This window comes from Mycetomoellerius zeteki, unplaced genomic scaffold (assembly GCF_001594055.1).
Source record: "Mycetomoellerius zeteki isolate Tzet28-1 unplaced genomic scaffold, Tzet1.0 scaffold324, whole genome shotgun sequence".
Lineage (NCBI taxonomy): Eukaryota > Metazoa > Arthropoda > Insecta > Hymenoptera > Formicidae > Mycetomoellerius > Mycetomoellerius zeteki.
This window is the reverse complement of record NW_017257310.1, coordinates 294,627-316,558: the sequence shown is the minus strand read 5'-3', so window position 1 is coordinate 316,558 and position 21,932 is coordinate 294,627. Positions and strand designations below refer to the sequence as shown.

General features: G+C 27.4%; 3 protein-coding genes across 3 annotated transcripts in view; 1 reads left to right on the top strand and 2 right to left on the bottom strand.

The window, feature by feature from the left end:
* The window catches only part of LOC108725079 (Juvenile hormone binding protein 3), a 4,694-nt gene extending 2,242 nt beyond the window's left edge, over positions 1–2,452 (top strand). The window contains exons 3-4 of the mRNA XM_018451858.1: positions 1,787–1,932; positions 2,025–2,452. Of these exons, the coding sequence (XP_018307360.1) occupies positions 1,787–1,932; positions 2,025–2,320 (442 nt within the window). The 3' untranslated portion in view covers positions 2,321–2,452. The remainder of the gene's footprint in view (positions 1–1,786; positions 1,933–2,024) is intronic.
* Positions 2,453–5,398: 2,946 nt separating this feature from the next.
* On the bottom strand, positions 5,399–7,581 carry LOC108725078 (uncharacterized). The gene is made up of 3 exons (XM_018451857.1): positions 7,434–7,581; positions 6,121–6,483; positions 5,399–6,003 (listed from the first exon to the last, which is right to left on the bottom strand). Exons 1-3 carry the CDS (start codon positions 7,492–7,494, stop codon positions 5,696–5,698), a joined length of 732 nt encoding a protein of 243 aa, XP_018307359.1. The 5' UTR covers positions 7,495–7,581; the 3' UTR covers positions 5,399–5,695.
* Positions 7,582–12,632: 5,051 nt separating this feature from the next.
* Positions 12,633–14,811, bottom strand: LOC108725107 (uncharacterized). Its single transcript, XM_018451896.1, has 3 exons — positions 14,679–14,811; positions 13,243–13,605; positions 12,633–13,092 (listed from the first exon to the last, which is right to left on the bottom strand). The coding sequence occupies exons 1-3, from the start codon at positions 14,734–14,736 to the stop codon at positions 12,785–12,787; spliced, it is 729 nt and encodes a 242-aa protein (XP_018307398.1). The 5' UTR covers positions 14,737–14,811; the 3' UTR covers positions 12,633–12,784.
* Positions 14,812–21,932: the final 7,121 nt, after the last annotated feature.

Below are 21,932 nucleotides of genomic sequence, written 5' to 3'. Positions count from 1 at the left end.
TAGCGTGCTTGTTTTTATTTTTGAACAAGCGTCTTGAATCTTTGCACAATTATGCGATTAGTGATCTTGCGAAAATATTATTAGATAATGGTCACATCCTTTTGCATAAAATTTTAGTTTACCAATCATTCATAATATTAATCCCCCTCCCTACATCCCTCCCCCACTCCTCCCGCCCCTCTTTGCTTGGCGGTAAATCCAATCACATTATATAAGATTACAAAGAAGTGATTGTGCACACATGAGGTTTATGCTGTCATTCACTTGTGACGTATACAGTATATTGTCTAGCAATTCATTATCGAAAAGAAATGAGTTTATAAAGTACGGACAAAACAGCAATATCCCAAATGTAAAGTATTTAAAAAAATATTTAGAATAAACATTCTACAGCTTTAAAAAAAAGAATGGTGTATAATAATGCTACGAATTTTTTATAGAACACGTTTCTTAAAAGAAATTAGCATTTTATTAATATTTAAAATTTAAAAAATGAATGATTTTTTTAAATTTTAAATAATTCTCCTTTTAAAAGAAATTAACGTTTTATTAATATTTTTTGAATAAGGCACTAATGATTTTTTTTATGTAATTCCTACAATCATGATATACTAAAAATATTAAAATAAAAACTCTACTTACGAAAGATTTCATATATTCTTTTCTAATATATTTTAATATGAGATAAAAATTTTTATTGATGAAATATTTATTTTCGATGAGATTTTACTTCAATACTTTCACGCACAGAATAATGAGACGAATCAATTGATTTAAAAAGACGCATTACATTTAAAGAAAATTATGCAATTTGTAATGTGCAATTGAGGAACGGATGCTGTGTTGTTTGTATTCTATGCATAGATGGCCGTGACACGAACACTCGAAGTGTGTCTACAAAGCGTCAACATGCCTGCTTCTCGAAAATTGCAAGAAAAGAAAAAAGATAAATAATCTATAAGGACTAGAAAACCGGACGGAAACTGTAATCACCGGTGGTATTTCTCGTTACTTTATAGCATGCGAAATTTAAAAAGACATTTGTTAAACAATATGTCGAGCATTGAGAAAGAAATAGAAAGAGACAAAACTTACAATAGCGTTATAATAATGTGAATAATAAGAAAGACTCCACACTGTGAATTGAAATTGTCAGTTATTGTAGTAATTTCCCATGTGTGAGAACTGTGAAAGAGAGATTCACTATTTCAATGATAATATATCGTGTATCCATCAAGATATCCATCCACATTCCATAGGATGCATACTGTTCATACTGACTCTTTGTATTATGTATTACATTGTAATAATTACAATATCTAATTATTACTTCTTATATAATTACAATATCTAATTATTACTTATTGTAATATCTTGACAATAATGCCAATTTATAAGAATATAATTTTCTAGCAATTAAATGTAATTTATTGTAATTTTGTTTTAATTATGTTTCTATTAAAAATTTTATATTATAGCAGAAAATTACGAAGTTAAAACACAGCATATAGTGATACAATAGTAACAATAGCTGCAACAAAGTTTGATGAAATTCACGTAAACCATAGTCTTTATATCAGACTCAGATCAACTGAGATTAGTTGAGATACATAAAATGAAAAATTCTAATTGCATCATTTTGAAGAATTTCTGTCATAAGATAATTAATAATTTCATTTGTATGTAAATGGAAATTACAAACATAAATTGAAAGATATGATGAGCGTACAATAAATTTCTCTCATTGTTTTCCTGATTGTATGATACTGTCTTTCTTTTTTCCAAGAATTGACTTCAACACTTTGATAGTCTTGGTGGATGTGGAGTTGCCGAATATTCAAGTTGAAGGGATATATGGAATTGACGGCAAGTTATTATTACTTCCGATTCGCGGATCTGGCCCGATTCACGGCAATTTCTCGAATTGCATAGGTATTTGCTATTATATAAATTATAATTCGATAATTTTGTACATTTGACTTATTTGACTTATTCATCTTATAAAATCTTGGTTAACTTTTTAGGCGCCTGCAAAATACAAATTGCGAAATACTTTGACGAGGACGGCGAAGAGAAGATGCACATTACGGACTTCAAATTGAAAATCTCAGTAGGCAAGGGTACGATAAAGTTAGATAATTTGTTTGGTGGCGAACAAGCCCTTGGAGATGTCATCAATTCGGCTATCAACAACAATTTCGAACTCTTCATGAAGGAGCTTTTACCGTTCGTGGAAAAGGCACTATCTGACTCGTTCCAGAATATTGCTAGCAGTATTATTCAACAATTTACATTTGCCCAACTTTTCCCTGGCGCATAAATCGATCGGTGGTGATTCAAATGATCGGGCGGGCTGGAAAACACATGAATTAAATTTGAAGCTCTATTGCAAAATAAGCAATAGAGCGAATTAAGAAAATTTATTGCTATTTTTCACTATATTGAATCTTCCTTGCATAGTCAACTGAATTTTACATTGTTAAGTTTATTAAGTTTTTAAGATTTTATAACAAATATAAATGGTCTGATCAAAATTAAACCAGAATTTTGATAGAAAATAGGAGATAAAAAAATTAAACTAAAATCATGGAACGATTTTGGTAATATTTAAAAATTCAATTGTAATCGTTTTGCAGAAAACGTTAATGATTTATGATCTGAGTAATTAGTCGAGTATTTGCGCAACATTAGCTCTTGAAAGGAATAACGTTAAATAACAGAAAATTTTTAAAGAGAAAAAATAAGATAAGATATTTTTAGTATTAGCGAATTTTTTAAAAATATAGAAAAATGTTTTTGTCAAATTTATCATAAAATCTTTTGAATATGTAATTTCTAAATTTATTACCATTATCATTAATTGCAAAAAATACCTAAGTTATTAACAAGCACCTAGAAATAGATATGGAAAATTCTTGATTGAAAATCAAGTGCTTTTCTACAAATTTGTCAATAGAGCATAGTATAGTAAAATTTTTGTTTCAATTTCGATTTTTTCATTATTGACTCGATGCAATTAAAAACTTTGAATGTGAGTCAGTGCAAACAAAAAACGATTATCGACTCACAGTAAACAGCACACTGTGCAAGAAAGGTCTAATTTGCTTGGTAAGAACGAAACAGTCACTTGTAAAATCTTTGTGATTATAACTTACAGACTTGTAGTACCTACTAGCCTTGTAATTAATGAGCGTACCGATATCAATAAATTCAATGCATTATGAATCATTGAATAAAGTTTTTGATTGCAGTATTTATTAAATAATTAGCATTATTACATTTTTTATATTTTATTTCCCAAATTTATAATTAATTCGTAAAATAACTCATATATTTTTAAAACTTGTGTGATATTTTATAAATTAAAATCACAATTAAGTTTATCCTCTAAATATTATTACGCATCCTTCACAATAATAGTACCAGTCAATCCATTTTGCGATTTGCACTGTGATATTTAATTTGTAATTTATTACAAAAATATTAAATAACATATTTAATTTAGTAAATGTGTTTGTAATAACGTTATTGCATCAACAAATAACCAAAATATTAATAACAAATATTAATAACGAAATATTATATTAATAACAAATTGTATTGAATACAGATAAGTAAATTCTTTGATTATGTAAAATCTACGTCAAACAATTTATAATTTATCAGAAATCATAAATTATGCATTAGTTGCAAATTACACAGTTATACAAGAAATAGATCTTTTTTTGGGACCTGAATAAATGTTTTCGAATCGTTTTCCGATGTATTTTTCTTTGCTGAAAATGAATCCGGCCATGGAATTGGCCTAACACGTCAGGTTTTCGAAAAAATTAAGGTTAAATGTGCCAAAATTGGCGTTTGCACTTTAAAGTGGCGTAAATGAAATTGAAAAAAAAAATTTATTTTAGAAACAAAAAAATGGTAAATATGACCAAAAACGCAATTTTGGCACATTTAACTTCAATTTTTTTAAAAACCTGACGTATTAGGTCAATTCGACGGGCAAATTCATTTTGAGTGAACAAAAAATACATCGGGAAACGCTTCGTTTATTCAGATCCCAAAAAAGTGTTGAACTATGTTACTGCAACATACAACTAATTTCAATCACACCCATTACAGTACCATAATTAACATAAAATTGACAATAAATATAACATAAGTATAATTGAGATTTATATATATTAAGTGATTTGCATGACCTCTTTTTATTTAAATTTCTTTTATCAAAACAATTACATATATATAACAATATTTAATAATTTAAAGCAGTTTTCTCCAACATTATAAAATACACTATAACGAACATATATAGTATTTAATTCTGTGTATATTATCTTAAAGTAATTTATTGTTTAAGATATAAATTTTTTAGTATTTTTAGTATATACAGACATATTTACGTTGTTAACTCTCAACTACAGCAACAGGTCATTTGAAACCGAAGTAAAAATTTTTGGACGATTATAATAGTACAATCTATATGATTGATACTATTAAGCCGCTAAATCCAAATTGTAAGTAAATCTAAATTGTAAGTAAAAAAACTTTAAATCTTTTCCTTCTATCAATCGCTGTAAGACGGAGGTTCACTTGCATACTATATTTCAAGCAGGACACTTTAGAATTTAAGTGTAGTTTTTATAGCTGTAGTTATGAGTTATCTAATGACACATGAATAGTCATGAAATCAGATAAATAAGATATAAAGTATATATATATATGTGTAAGAGACATTTAATATATATTTAGAATATATAGATGTTACATAATAAAAGATATAAATATAAAGATACGTATAACAAAAGCACATCATCGCAATTTTATGTTTACATATTCTCATTTTTTGTAATAATTTTATAACACTTATATCAAACATTGCGATATAAAATTCTTATAAACATTATGTTCAAACTAATACAAGAAGTATTTAAAATTTTAATTTAACACGTTTAAAACTTTGTAATTCCGAATATTCTTTAACCATTTCGTACCTCTGGGACATATATGTTCCATCTACAAAAAAATTATAACTTTGAAATAAGTAATCCTCTCGACTTTTTTATTTTGACTTGTTTTAAAAAAGAAGATTCAAGCTACATGTCAAAAAATTGCGCACTTTGAAATGTAACGTTTTAAATAAAATATAGTTTTCTCTAAATTTTACAAAAAATAAAATTTTTTTATAGTGAAGCACATACTATGCCGTGGATTATGTAAAAAAATAATAGAATAAATACTAATCATAAAATACTTAGAATCTTATTTAAATGTGATCACAACTTTGTTATGGTATATACATATATGTAAATATTATAATATTTTATATATGTAATCAAAGTGTGTATAATATCCAAAATTTACATTCAGAGAACTTTTACCGTTATAAATATATTTTAGGTTGAATAGTCTCGTGTGTGTGTGTGTATGCTACGATATATATTTAAAAAAATAAAATCCAAAGTCATATTTTGAATATATCATATTTCAGCTTTTCATGACTGCCATCTCAAAATTCGTCATTTTGAATTTGAATTTTAATAGTAAATTTGGAATCAGCACTCCTAAAAACCTATAAAATCGTCATACGAAACGCATTTCTTTTGGAAAATCCGGAAGTACGAAAGGGTTAAGTAAATCACAAAATAGACGAAATGATTGCGTGACAATGAAATTCAAAAACTTATTATGCGATTTATTCTCGATCAGGGAAAAGCTCCTCCAACGTAAAGTGTTTAACTATATTATTGGAAAGCAAAATAACTCGTTTGACAATTGTTTCTTCTATTGCCGGCTTGAAGACACTAATAACCTCCTGTTGATTGTTGCCTATAAAATTGCTAATGACTTCATTTAATCGGCTTAGTTCTGAGTTATCCAATCCATATTCAGCGGTGTATCCTTTGATGTCAAGATTTACCTTCATCTTTCCTAAATACACGTATTTCTTGCCGTTTCTAGTTACTACTTTCATGTCAATGTTTACCTTTGCTTCTACGTTATCTGCAAAATCCAGATTAATAGTAACGACGAAAAAGTCGAATTGTGAATCGTTACGTTGAAACAGACATTTTCTATTTTCTGCCTTTCTAAGTATGCAATATCGGTTATCTTACGTACTTGTAGTGATGTAAACCGGTCCCTTGTGAACAATAGGCACCAGTAAACGTATGTCGAAATCATACGTGGCATTCATTTGAATTCGTCTGAATACAAGCTCAAAATCGAAGTGAAGTTTCTCGAGATCTGATTGAAGGTATTTTACGACAAAATCACAAAGTCCCGTCACTTGTGTATTTTTAAGAGATATTTTAGAATTAGGTGTATCAGAAATGATTAAATTATCAATAACGAATGGATCGTTCGGCTGAATGTCCAATTCCGGGATTCCTTCGCAAATCTTATCTTTTATATTATCAATGTTGTCTAAGATGCATTTATTAAGATTCGGATTTTTGCGTCCACACACATTAATGAAGGAGGCTGTAAAAGATATAAATTATCTCTATTAAATTGTAATTATGAATAAAATTATCAGTATTAGGATATATATATAAATAAAATTAAGTGTGATAAAATGTGAAAATTTTTAAGAAATATTCAATTCTTTTATAATAAAATTTGTAATTTTAAATTACGATAATTTAACAGCGTTAATATCAAATCTTGAAAGATATAATATAATGTAACACTTTTAATTAAATCATAACATACGTAAAATAATAATTGACGAATTAAATTTTATATTCAATTTTATATTTATTCATGAACTTTATATTTAATAATAAAGTACTGCATAATAAAAAGATTCTGAATATTGCTACAGAATTTTTATTTAATATTTTTGTTATACTATTTTCGCATTAGGATACTCTGCACTTTTGAGAATATAAATCTATTACAAGTGACTGCACAACAAGTCAAGTCTATGAAATATGTTGTCGCATTGCAAAAATTCTTCATAAGACGTTCTCTTCTAAATGTATATGCCATATCGTAAAATGTGTAATGAAATGTTCGACAAGAAATTCTTGTCGAAGTTGATATTAGCTACACCTGTCATTTTAATTAAGTGCTTAAAAACTGGAACACAGCTCTTTTTCGTAAGTATTTTTTTTCTAATACGCGTTCACGTTATTGCTATTTAATACTACATGTTCACGACCTGGCGAATGCTAGGCATGTAGTTTGCATTACCTCGTTGAGCTATTGCATTATACCTAATAATTAATTATTGTAATGTCTGTAACAGCAAACTTCTTTACACAACGATCCAACTTGAGATATAATGTTTTATTTTAATGATTATTAATACATTCCGCGTAGTTATGATAATTACAATGAAAAATGTTTATAATTTTGTTTATGAACAATAAGAAAAGAATTATAAGCGTTTTTTGTGAGAAAGACAAGTATATTTCTTTTTTACTCACGTATTTCTGCTGTAACATAATTTGTTGCTATAAGCGCAAAAGCAAAAATTATAATAAACATATTTCAATTCAAAGTTTATCTTATAAAGAAACACTTTCTGAAAGTATATGCTTTGAAGCGAACCAAACAGCTGTATAGCGAATGAGTATTAAGACTGATTCGCGCGTACGATGAAGCTTATATATATATATATCGCACGTCCTCGTTCAGTATCTTATTAACCAGTCTCTTTCTTGCTCTGTAGCCATGACTCATTTAAAATCTGCAACCACATTTCTGTTTACACCAGTAAAGTTAAATCAATTTTAAAAATAAATAACGAAAGAATAATACTTTCTTTCATAAAATAAAATAAATATTTTATTAAATTAAAATATATTTGATATATGTACAGGACATGAAATGATACTTATGTAAATGTTGCGTCTGTAAATTAATTTTGAAAATGTGCCCATTTAAACAATTCAAAAAGTATAGCAAAATCAGTGCAGTAGTAAGATAAAATTACAAAAATTAATAAAAGGATGAATTGATTAATTTTCTTTAAAATAAGAGATCTGTGTCAGTATAAAATTGCTACATATTTAATTTAATTATAATTTTTCTTAATTTTTGTAATTTTTCTATTTTTAACGTATTGATGAGATAAACAAATATTAATACATCTTCAACTGTAATAATTTTTTCATTTCTTAAAGTAATGGAATTATTTTTTGAAGTATTAAAAACTTTGACAGGATTGATGTTCTTGTAGTTTGATTACGCAACACAAAAGATGACTTTTTTTACAAAAGTTCTTGAAGTCATAATTATATCCGATCAGTTAAAGAGAATTCAAATAATAAATTCCATTTTTTTCTTCGAGTTTTATACGAGTAAATAATTTATCTATTTTTAGATCATAATGAAGTGTTGGAACTACTAAGATTTGCGTCAAGACTAATCTATTTATTTTTTACCGACTATAAACAAATTTTCATGCCAAATAAAATGTTAACAACAAATTGAAGTAAACAAGTATTTTTACATTCTAAATATTTTAAAAATATTTTATGACTAAATAAATCTAATATATGTTGAAAAAAATTTTATTCACAAAATGTAAATGATACATAATATATGATATGTACCGTACATAAAATTTCGTTTATGTGTATATATAATAATATTAATAATTAAATACAATTGCTTTTATTTTATGTGGAAAGTCTTATTGATCACACAACGAAGTGATTAGCAAAAGAAAACTATTCTTTTATTCTCTAATTAATTATAAATATTATAATAAACAGCCGTTATTAAATAAATTCTTGATATAATCTATATAAAGATCAGGATTTGTTATTCATAGAGAATGCATATACAGAATATTTGTACAATAAGTAAATGTTTGAATTTTAAAATTCGTATAACATTTTCCTTATCATTACGACACTTTGCTTAGCCTTTGTATTTTATTTAAATCCTTAGAAGAAAATATGTATTTCTTTTTTAATCTAAGAAAATTTAATGTAAGATATTATTTTGAAACAACTTTCATGTACTGTATTTTACTAGATCTATGTATAAGTTTTATTTATGCAAAAGTTTTTTCACAAATCGCGCTAAGCCTGCGGTTTATAATCTGCAGTTACGACTGGTTCCCCAAGCATTTCTGCGAATTCTTGCGTCGTTATAGCTGAGTTTTCAAGCAGGACCTGCAGGTTTCCATCGATGTCTTTAGGGCAATTTGACCTCGGTCGATCGCAACATCGACGTTTGTACCACTTTTTATATACGCTTACTGACAACTCCTTGGCCATATGTAACGCACAAAATTCTTTCTGCAGCTGACTTTTCTGGGTTAAAAAAATATTCACAATGACGAAGGTGAACTTGTCTGAATTCATCTAAAACAAGGATCTAAAATAACAATCGAACGAATAAAACTCACAAAACTTCCTATGCGAGTCAAACAGATACAAAATGAATCACGTACTATAAAAGGAAGAGTGTATGCAATTCTCAAGGTTATTGTGATACGCAAACTTAATCGTACATGTGTACATGATAATTAGTAAGTAGTTGTAGTTAGTAAAAATAGTTGAATGTTATACATATAAACTTATATTACTAAATAATTATAAAATATTATTTTAGCTCTTTAATTATTACGCATATTAATAATTACGCACAATTATTATGAAAAATACGAAACACTAAATATTCAAAATGTAGGAAAGGTAATTCAAACATATTATTCCAAAGAATATCATACGGGTTTTACAATATTAATTAAAATAGCACACTATTATTTGTAGTTACGCAATAACTCTTACAATAACACTCGAATATTAATAACTATGGCACTTTTCGAGATGAGTAGAAATTGTTATAAATATAATTTGTTTATTTAATATTTTAATAAAAACAAAGAGATTTTGTATAACTATATATAATTTTAATATGAATTTAGATTAATTATCCAAATTTTTATTAAAATAGAAAATGATTATAAACATTTGATTACGAAAATTAGAATTTACTAATGATAATTAGTTTTCTAATATTGTTAGTTTATTGACATAGTCTACATCATTTTTATGTACATTATTTAAAAATAACAATAAAAATTAATGTTAACTCAAAATTTACATCAGATAAATAATAAATATTGTTAGTAGCATAATCAATTATTATTTGATCTCTACATTGTAACAATGATCAATTTAACGTCTTAGTCTGTGATTTTCTTATCGAGGTTACCTTGACATTTTGCGAAGAATCAGTATTTAATTAAAATTCATTTGTAATCTGGTTAGGATATCATAGTATAGTTTTAAGGATATGTCTACATACGCAATGTGTCCCAAAATTTGCAATTCAAAATACTATGGCAAGATAGTTTTCGAAAACAATTAATAAAAAGATTATTAATAAATTTTTATTTTAAGCAATAATTTTTTAAATAATAAGGATTTAATATAGCTAATTACAGACTATAGGTATAGTACTTTAAATAGTGAATTTTGGGACATCCTGTACTATCTCTGCAAAATATTACTGGAATTAGTATATTATACTTTCCGAGATAAAAATAAAGGTTATACTTATATATAGGAAACAGTTCAATAAGATCAATATTTATATTTAACTATATGATTGCAGTTAAAATAAAAATCTTTTTCAAAGTAATAATTCACTTGTATTATGCAAAGCAAACTATACTAAAATTCGATCAATGATCGAGCTCATAAAAGGATAAAAAACAAATCTTTAATTTTTAATAAAAATATTTAATAAAAATCTACAGTACGTTTTGTGACCACATCTCATTGTCAGATTAGGAATCTTTGCCTTGTTAAAATGGTCTTGTATTGAGTTCCTTGATTTTGATATAACCTTTTCAAAAAAAGAACTTTTACGTTATAAACTTTGGATTATTCACGACTTCGGATTGACATGAATATTCAATGATCAACTGATTGGAAAAAACAGATAATAATGGCCTTCTTATATCAAAAAAAGGATTTAACACGCATATTGTATATCTGTACGTAAAATTATTCACAATTTATAGCTTTTCGAATCATTGAACAATACTGTCTTGATTCTTCATCACCGTTTGATTCACAATCACATTTATAACCATGTTAAGATAGACTCTGCGATTTTATTTATATATTATATTTAATATTTCAATCTTTCTGAAAAAGGACCTGTAGTCACGAAACGTATTGTCGATTTTTATTAAACGTTTTTATTAAAAATTAAAGACTTATTTTTATATCTTTTTACTAGCTCGATCGTTGACCGAATTTTAGTATAAAATTTTTTCATTTTATCTTAATTATAATATTTTCTAAAAATATATTTACTTCTAACTGAAATAATTTTTTATCCATGTTTTAAATCACCAAACTTTTTATATTAGATACTATCAAATACAATATAGGAAAATTTGTATTATATTAGTTTCATAACTTTTTTCATTTTGTTAAAAAGTACATATAATATATTCTTAATACACACCAAACAATATAAAATATTAAAAATACTAACGCATAAAATTAGAATAGGAATTGTTAGAGGTATGCAAAAAATATTCTGCATTTGATAATTTTATAGATATTGTTTAAAAATTTTTTACTTCGTCCTTAAATATTTGGCATGTCAATTTTTTATTGTATTTAATATTACATCTATTAAGTGTATAATGGATTTTATCTTAGCTGCAAAGTACAAGGAAGTGTTGCATAAGTTATTTAATGACATGTCTCTATCATCAAATATGACATTGATGAACAACGCGTTAAACAGATTATAAATGTAGAAATTTATTAAAAAATACAAACAGAAAACGTTCTAGTATAATTAAAAATAAATGTATAGTGTCATTTGTAGCAAGCTTATTTGTTAAATTATTATATTATACTAATGGCTTAATAAAAATAACGTTGATTTTTTGACGCTAATTAATTATAGTTCGTTTCTTCTATTGAATTGGAGAGAGAGAGAGAGAAAACAGAAGAATAAATTAAATTAAAATATTCTAAGTTTTACTTTTTAATAAAATTGTTTGATTAAGATTATTTCTGTCTATGAGATTTCTAACGCACTTTTTTTTAAACAAGTATGCAAACATGGTAACTGTCTACATAAAAAAACATTACATACACAAAATGACAAGTTTAACGATCATGAGCGTATCGAGGAATTCTTTTCAAGAGGGAGGAAGGGTTTTCAACCCAGGGACGTATCATGCACCAACCGGACTGAAAAACCAAAAAAAGGGGAGATTTTGTTATGGTACTGAAAAGAACGTTACTGCATCAATTTTATTGTTGTAACATTTACACCAATTTTTAACATTTTTATATACAATATATTTGTATATCATACAATGTAATTATTATTAGTATAAAGATATTAAAATAAATCATATTATATTTTAATATGAATATATATATTTATATACGTACATTCCTTTACGCTATTAAAAGCAATAAGCAATTGTTCTTGAAATGAATCATAAACATAGACTTCTTTATGGGCGATATGGAACTTTTCACATCCAGAGCTCCTGTGAGTATTGAATTCCACACCCAGAATTCGGGGTGTTTAAAAAAATATGTTAATTTTTACAAATTTTAAAAAATTTTGAGTAATTTGATAAAAAACAGTACTTGACTTATATGGTATATATGCATAGAAATATATTTTGCACATACAACAAAAGAGTCAAAGAGATAAAATATTTATGTTATTTTGAAATCCCCTCCATTCGGATGAGGTACTCCACATCCAAAGTAAAAAATCTCCGTCCCTGATCACAATATAGTAACGTGACAATTTTAATATTTTTTACGGTTTATGTTCTATCGGGGAAAAGTTCCTCGTAAGTAAATTGTTTTACTATATTATTAGAAATCAAGATAATCCGTCTTGAGATCTCCGGTTCTATAACTGGTTTAAGAATTTTAATAATTTCTTCTGGATTGTTGTCTACAAAATTCTTAATAATTTCATAGAATTGTGCTAAATCCGAATTGTCTACATCATATTTAATGTCATAATTTTTGAAATCAATATTGATCTTCAACTTTGATAAATATACATATCTTTTGCTGTCTCTAGTTGTCAGATTTATATCTATACCTGCTTTTGCTTCTACGTTATCTGCAAATCATAATTTGATATTTGCGATGAAGATATAGAAAAAATTAAATATTAAATTAAATATTGAAAAATTAACTTAAATATTAAAAAATTATATTAAATATTAAAGTTCCTTTTAGTCTTATTTTAATACATTAACTCTTTACATACCAAAGGTTATGTAAATCGGTCCCTTGTAGGTAATAGGCACCAGTAAACGTAAGTTAAAATCATAAGTTGTGTTTATTTCGATCCGTTTGAATACTATTTCAGCATCGAAGTGGAGTCTGTCGATATCCGCGTGAAAGGATTTTAGGGCAAAATCACACATTCCCATTATTTTTGCATCTCTAATATAAATTTTGGCATTAGGCCCATCCGTAATGAGTAGTTCGTCAAAAGTATACGGATTTCCTGATGGAATGCCCAATTCTGGAATTCCATCGCAGAGCCTTTCTTTCAAATTATCTATGTTATTTACAATACACTGATCAAGATTCGGGTCTCTACGGCCGCATACGTGAATGTAGGAGGCTATAAAAAGTTTACATTATTTTCCTTTTTAAATAATTACTATGCAGTCACATAAATATAAGTAACGAAAAGATAAAATCATGATGTAACAAGATAGGTGTAACATACACGGATGCGCAGTAAATGAGTGCATAGGCTCTCTCTCTCAAATTTGATTGGCTATTTTCAGTGTTACTATTGCCGTTATGTGCAATGTTACACCTGTTTTTTTACATTATGTGTAAAATATGTTTCAAAATAATGTACAATCTACAACGCAATATTATTTTAATTTCATAAGATGTTAGTATGAAACAGCGTGTTAATATAAAATTAATATAATCATTAAAAATTTAATATACAAAGCATTTCTTAATAATTTAAGAGAGAACGAGGAAAAAAAAAGAATGGAAGGAAAAAATGAAGAATGATAAATTAATAATAAAATAAGTAGGTAAAAGATTTGTAAATATCGTCGTAGAATTTTCATTTAACATTTCTATTATACAGTTTAGGTATTAGAAAATACTCTGTATTTTTTTTAATTTGTCGACACTAATAAATCTGTTACAAACGACTGCACTCATAGCAAGCCAAGTATAAATTATATTGAGGAAATTTACTATAAAAACGTTCTTATATATTTGTACATGCCATTCCATAAAATACATAAATGAATGTTCGACAAGCAATTCCTGTAGAAGTTAATACCACTGTACTTTGATTAATTATCCAAGGACTATGATGAAAATGGTTTCTTTTCATCCGCAGTCCTTTTTCACACACATGTCCTTCGCATTATTATTTATATCTAACGCATATCCTACACACATGTATATACTAGTTACACAATTTGAATTACTAATATATTATACATCATAATAATTATTGTCGTAATGTTTATATCTTAAATTAAAATTATTAAAAATCTTTCATTTAAAAGTTAAGATAAAGTACTTAATTTAAAAATATTTTATTCGTTCGAATTTTTAAATTGTCGAGAAAGAAATCGTAACAATCCTCTTTTCAACAATATAAGATATCTTGCATATGCGGTGATAAAAACTAATATTAAGTATCTGTCATTTACTTACGTATTTCCGCCCCAACATGTACTATTATAAGTGCAAGAGTAAAAACAACAGCAAACATGTTTTAAACCAAAGTGGTCCTTTTGCGAAATAATATTTTCTAGAATTATGATATTATATAACGATCTTATCAGATGTAGACGTCAAGAACAAGACTGATTTATGCAACTCATCAAGCTTATATATATATGGGACTGTGTAAGTTTCTGGGATCAAAGGTAGATAGACGCTGAAATCTAAACAGATAAAATTTTTCAATTTTTTTACATTTGTATTATTAGACAACTTGTATTTAAATTTACGTGTGACACCCTAAATATTTTTAATATAATATCGTATGCGAGAAAATGAAAAATTTCCGTTCTTTTCAGTTCGTAGTTCTTTATATATAAAAATTACAAAACTCACAATTACAAATCAAGCTTTAAAATCCTTTTTTTCAATTTAAATTTTGACCATTTTTAATGAAGATATTGTATAAATAATTTTGAGCTAACAAAATACTACAGAACTTTTCCTCCAACCCAATAGAAATGTTCAAAGTTGCTGACATAGAGTCGTACCAGTACCAGTTATATATATCATTACAAATAATATTACATATTACATTATTCCTGGCAATTGTATAATATTACATCTACATCTAACAAGTAACACTACCCAAGTGTTAATCACCGATCGTCTTGAAATTTGGTCTACATATTCTTTAATGGAAAATATTTGATACGTATTTTTTTATATCGGCTAAAAAACATTTTAAGGGGGCTAAAAAAATGTTTTAACATTGTAAAAACTACTATCGCAACGTGTATATTGTGTCACCGTGGGCTTCTTGCTTGGATGTTTGAAAAATACATTTAAAATTGGCTGAAATGTATTACCTGGGGGTTTTTGGTATCGGGGATTACGAATCTGAAGTCAGAATTTTAAAATTCAAAATGTCGTATCCAATATGGCTGACGAATTTTCAAGAAATTGTTTAATTTCCATAAGAATGTGAATACTGGTGTTTTTGGGGTCGCTTAATACGAACTTGGAGTCAGATTTTCAAAATTAGAATAAATAATTATTTTAAAATACACTTCTTTGTTTTGCCTGCAGTTAGCCTACTGTGATAGTAGTTTCCAGGGTCTACCGCGAGGAGGTTGCAGTGCTATTATAGACCCCATTTTTTTTTAATTTTATTTATTTTTTTTTAGTTTTGTTATTTTTTGTGTTTTTTTGTTTTTTGTTTCTTGTTTTATATATTAAAAAATTTTTACGGTGACACAATATACACGTTGCGATAGTAGTTTTTACAATGTTAAAACATTTTTTTAGCCCCCTTAAAATGTTTTTTAGCCGATATAAAAAAATACGTATCAAATATTTTCCATTAAAGAATATGTAGACCAAATTTCAAGACGATCGGTGATTAACACTTGGGTAGTGTTACTTGTAAGTTACATGTTGTGGTTTACTGGGTTATTTTTTAAGTAATTTTTAAATAAATTGCAAAATGTTCGACGTAATCATATATACGACAATAGACATTAACATTTTAATTTATGTTTGTTCGAGAAAAAACTCCTCATAAGTAAAGTGTTTAACTATATCATTAGAAATCGAGAGAAAATGTTTGGTAATTATCTCTTCTAATATTGGCTTAAGACTCTTTATAACCTTTTCGTAATTGTGGCCTATATAGTTATAAATAATTTCGCGTAAAGCGTCGTTTTGCTCCATGTCTTCATACATAGCTTTGTAGTCTTTTACGACAAGATTTGTCATCATCTTTGACATGTATAGAGTGTTGCATCACCATACAGGTCAGTATGACGGGTTGCCCATTCGAGCAGGCGCGCAAGGTTGTTCACAATTGCGTAAACTTCGGCGACACAATCAATGGCACACTTTCTTTTCCAATAAAGTTCGTAGCATATCAAATTGTGATGCAATTATGACGAACTTCCGTAGAAATAGGTTAAAACAAAAGCCCAAGTGACAAGATAGATTATAAAAACGAATTGTATCTTGAAAACGAAGCATGTCTTCCTTATTATAAGAAACATTCGATCATAAACGATCATAATCATTATGTAATGTAATTTGATATATTACTTGAATTATATTTTTACAGAGAACGAAAGTCATTTGTTGACGTAAATCATTTCGAGGTTTAGTATTGTATTATAAATTTTTCCCTTTAAATATCCCCACAAAAATAGTCGAGTGGATTTAGATCAGGCAATCGTGCTGGCTATTCAATACCAGTAACCCCTTCTTCCTATCCACCTATTCGGAAAAACTTCATTCAGATATTGGCATACTCGTAAACCGTAGTGAGATGGCGCCCCATCTTGCTGGAACCAAATGTCATTGAAGTTTTGACGAGTGATATTTCGGATTGCCGGAACTATTTCATCTTGAAGCATGGCTAAGTAATTGTCAGCGTTTAAATTACCTTCAATAAAGAAAGGCCCAATAATGGCTTCATTTAAAATTCCAGCCCATACGTTGACTTTTTGCTGATTCTGAGTATGTGCCTCGTACATCCAATGAGGATTTTCATCGCTCCAATATCTGTAATTATGTCGATTTACATTCCCGGTTAGCTCAAAAGTAGCTTCATCTGAAAAAATAATGTTGACTACAAATAAAAGATTTCTATCGATATTTAACATCATACTTTCGCAAAATTCAATGTGACAATCAAAACCATCTTCACATAGTTCCTACGCCAGATGGATCTTATATGGATGAAATTTCTCCTTTTTTAGAATTTTATGAACTGATATAGGATCGATGTCGTGTTGTTGTGCAACTTTGCAAATTGAATTATGCAGATCTTCGATAAAAGACTAGTAGAACATTCAATCTTTTATCAGGATTTGTCGCTATTGCTGGTCTACCTTGTCTATTACGGTCTTTTACAAAACCCATTTCTTCAAAACGTTGTACAGTACGAATAACAGTCGATTTAGATACCATTGTCTTCATTCCTAAAAGTTTGATTGAAAAGTTCTGTCACATGTGCGTAAGACCTCTTACGATCACCCCACCCTCGCATCATTAAAAGGGATATATGCTCCTGTTCAATAAGCATTATAAAGTATTTTAAATAAATACTTTATAAACAAAGATAACTATGTGGCGATAAGCAATCTCAGAACGGAATATCATGAAAAAGTATACCTTCTCAATCGCAGGTCAAATAAAAAATTTATTATATTTTTTGTATGTAACATTATGAATATAATATTATGACTTAAAATTTTCTATAAGTTTTTTCATATTCGTTTCATATTCATAGAAGATTTACAATACGCTACTTGTATTAAGAAAAAAATTATTTATATCATATTAAATATTTTTATTCATTTATGTTAATACTACAATGTTATATACAAAAAATATAATAGATTTTCGTAATAAATATTACATATACATATATAATATAATTATTTATTGTATATGTATATAGCACTATCAGCGTATAAAATATGATAAAATGAAACGGAGACGCTCTTGGGCGAGCGAGAATCGTACAGCGAGAGGGAGTAGTTTCTACTGCGCCCGAAGGTAGCCGAAACGCCGAGCGCACACGTACGTCGCTCGGCTTTTGTGTGCGTGGCGTTGCGCGGCTCAGATCTGGTAACACTGGTTTGACTTGAATACCACCTTCTTATACACACGGACTACCCTTTCTCGCCGATAAACGAAGAATGAATTATAAGAAATCATTATCGTACTGGTTTAACAATTTGACTGTATTACAATATCAGAGCAATTATACACAGATGGCATCACGTTGATAAGTAGACTTAACGCTATTTAAAATGACTGTCCATAGACTTGGTAAATAAAGAGGAGACTTTTTTGAAAATTTATACTCAATTAATGCGTTGGCATAATCCTGAATTAAATTTATTTATTTTTACTTTTATTTTTAACAATGCGTTGGCGTAATTTAAATTAAATTTATTTGGTTTATTTGTTTTTTATTTTGTACGGGTTATTTACGGCTGACGAGGACTCAGTGAAGTCGAAACATTTCGAAATTCTACATAATTATTACATCTTGTATAACTCAATTGTGTTATTGACCTGGAAAGACACTTACAATTATTATAATATTAAAAACTCTATAGCGCGCGCCTGTTATGTATAGTGTACTAATACTGATTTATAGGGTCTAGTAAGCTTATATATACATTTGTACATCTTTTATTTGTATATATTAGCAATTGGTCTCTATTTTCGTCTTATAATAACGGCTATAAAAGTTCATATAAATTTTTACATAATCATGTTAAATTAAAGTACAAGTATTTAACAAGAATATCTCATCAACATAATTTTTATAATATAAACCTTTGTAACACTATTTCTTAAAAAAAATAAAATTGCAATAAAAATCAACAACAAATAATGTATCAATAGAATTACGAATATAAGTGCGTGAACGTAATAATCAAATTTTTGTTTATGATACTATGTAAAAAAACTCGATAACCTTGACATTTTACGAAGAATGTTCAACTAAATGGAAAGGCTCAAGATATCCCTTCCTGATTTAAATGAAACTTGGTGGGTTCGTAGAGAAGGGATAAACATTTTTTTTATCAACAAAAAAAATCTTATTTTAGACTGTACATGTGAGAACACAACCACGAACTAGAAATTAAATGCCTATACCGGTTGAAGCTGGGTCTTTAATGCTTAAATAATTCAATGTAAATTATATATATGTAAAGTGAATGCATCATCAGTGGCCACCTTATAAGCATTTATATAACTTTAAAAAAATTTTTTTTAAATAATATATCAAAAGGAGATACTATTTACTTAAATACATTGTTTAATGTTTTAGTTTTTAATATTCAAAAAAGTTTTAAGGAAAAAAGCGAATGTATAATGAAAAAGTTAAATAGTTGCAAAAATTCCATTTTGGTCACCTATGTACCTGCTATCATTACAAGGCCGACTACTAATTACTTGATGACTACTAGTATTGTCTGCTATATTCGTGCCATATGTAGTTATTGATAAATTACTCTACTTATCACGTTTCGGGAATTCTTATCATTTTTTACAAGATGACTGTGTCTTCCGTAAAAAATAATTTTTTTATAATATGAAAGAGGAAACGTGAGGTTACTTGTCACATTATTAAACAAGAGAAATAATTGCGATGCGCATGTGTCACGATTGCTGCGTACTAGAGCCAACCAAAACTAGAAGAACCTAATAAACAGCAAAGGTGGCTAAAATAGGTGCAGTGGCGACAAACGGTACATTCACCCTACATACAGGGGAGACCGGGGCACCATGAGTCACAAAAATTCAAACTCTTAAAAGAACATCTAAATGTAAAAATTTTTGTATCATTTTTTTTATTAATTAAAACATAATGCATATTTTAAAATTAAATAAGTATATTCTGTAAATATTTATTAGTTTTTAAGAAAAAAATAAAAATATATTTTTTAAGAAATAATTACCCATAGTGCTCCATATCCAGGATACCATAAGTCACATACAAAATTGTAGAATTGTGCAAGAAATATCGATGACAAAAGTTGAAAAGTATTTTCAATTAACTTACACATTTTCTTAGCATAATCACTAATACAATAAAATATAATTACAATTAATAATTATTAAATAATACAATAGAAAATTATAAGAAAACACAAATGAGAAATAATCATTAATATAAGATAAAAAATTTATTACGATAAAATAAAATTAATTGCTTAAAAGTATAAACTGCCCTTTTAATACTTTTAGTTATATATTTTCTTTAGTTATATATTTTCGGTATTGTCCCGTTTTATCATGAATATTTAATGTATAACCCATGGTACCCCAATTATACATTTAATTATACATTTAATAGAAAACAATAAAAAATAAATATTAGATTATTACTTGTAACATAGTAAGATGAGAAAAGATGCACAAAAACTTGCACCTTATCTTCATACATGCATCTGCTACTACAAAAACAGTATTAAAACATTTTTATGCGGTTAAAAAGTTACTATTGTACCATGAAAACCATTAATGAACGATATTTTTCGATATAATGGAATTTAATCTGTTACTTAGATAAAAAGGGCAACGAAATAACAGTTGTATTGTATCAGTAGTATTAATTTAAACATTCTAGATTATGTTAAACAATCGATGACCCATGGTGCCCCGGTTTCCCCTATATTATATATTATATATTGTAAAGGTAATTAAACTACTATAATAATATTAAATTAAATTGACAAGCAGTTTTTAATAATTTGATCATTCTGACATCATATTAGAAAGACGTTAATGTGCTGAGAGAAAAACTGAAAATATTTTATGATATATATTTTTTTCATCAGCAACCAAACGCGTTTAAGGAGTAAAATTAGTCCTAAAAAATCGGCCATATTTTCATTTTGTGGCTATAACTTTTGAACGAAACATGATAGTGTAATTTCGTAAATGTACAGAATATACCAAATTTCAAAACCCGACGTTGCACTCCAAATTACGTTATTCCTCGAAAACAAAATTTTATTCTAGATTTCAATATATCTGATTAAACTATAGGATGTTTTCTACTAAAATAAGCGCCAGGTATATATATTATATTATAAAAATTAAAAGATTTTCCTCTAATATAAAATAAGACATTCTAATTATTTAGAATATTCCTCTATTGTGGAGTAGAATATTTTAATCTTTATACACACACACACACACACACACACACACACGCACGCACGCAATATGTACATGATACTCACAAAAATTTCAATTCGTACTTGCTCTCAAAATGGCTAATTAGTTCTTGGAATCTATTTTATATTTTTTATTTTAAATAAATCGTGTCATTTTTTTACCGACCCCTGTAAGTTTATATTTTAATTTCTGGATCTTATTTTATAGATTTTATTTTAAATAAGTTGTAATAAGTTATTTTACCAAGCTCTGATGCCAATTAATATAAACTAGTGCACATGGTTAATTTTTATATACCAGTAAATAACTTTCGGAATTATGCATATTTTATATTTTTATATTTCCAAGGCTTTCGTTCCTTAAACATGTTTAGTTGCTAATAAAAAAGTACATGTCTAATATTTTTATCCCCTCTACAAATCCATCAAGTTTTATTAAAATCAGGATACCTGGGAGCCTTTACTCAGAAAAAGACACCTGGGAGCCTTTTGCTATCAGTTAATCTTTAGAATATACTATTAAAACATTACTTATTATTTCTAATAAACG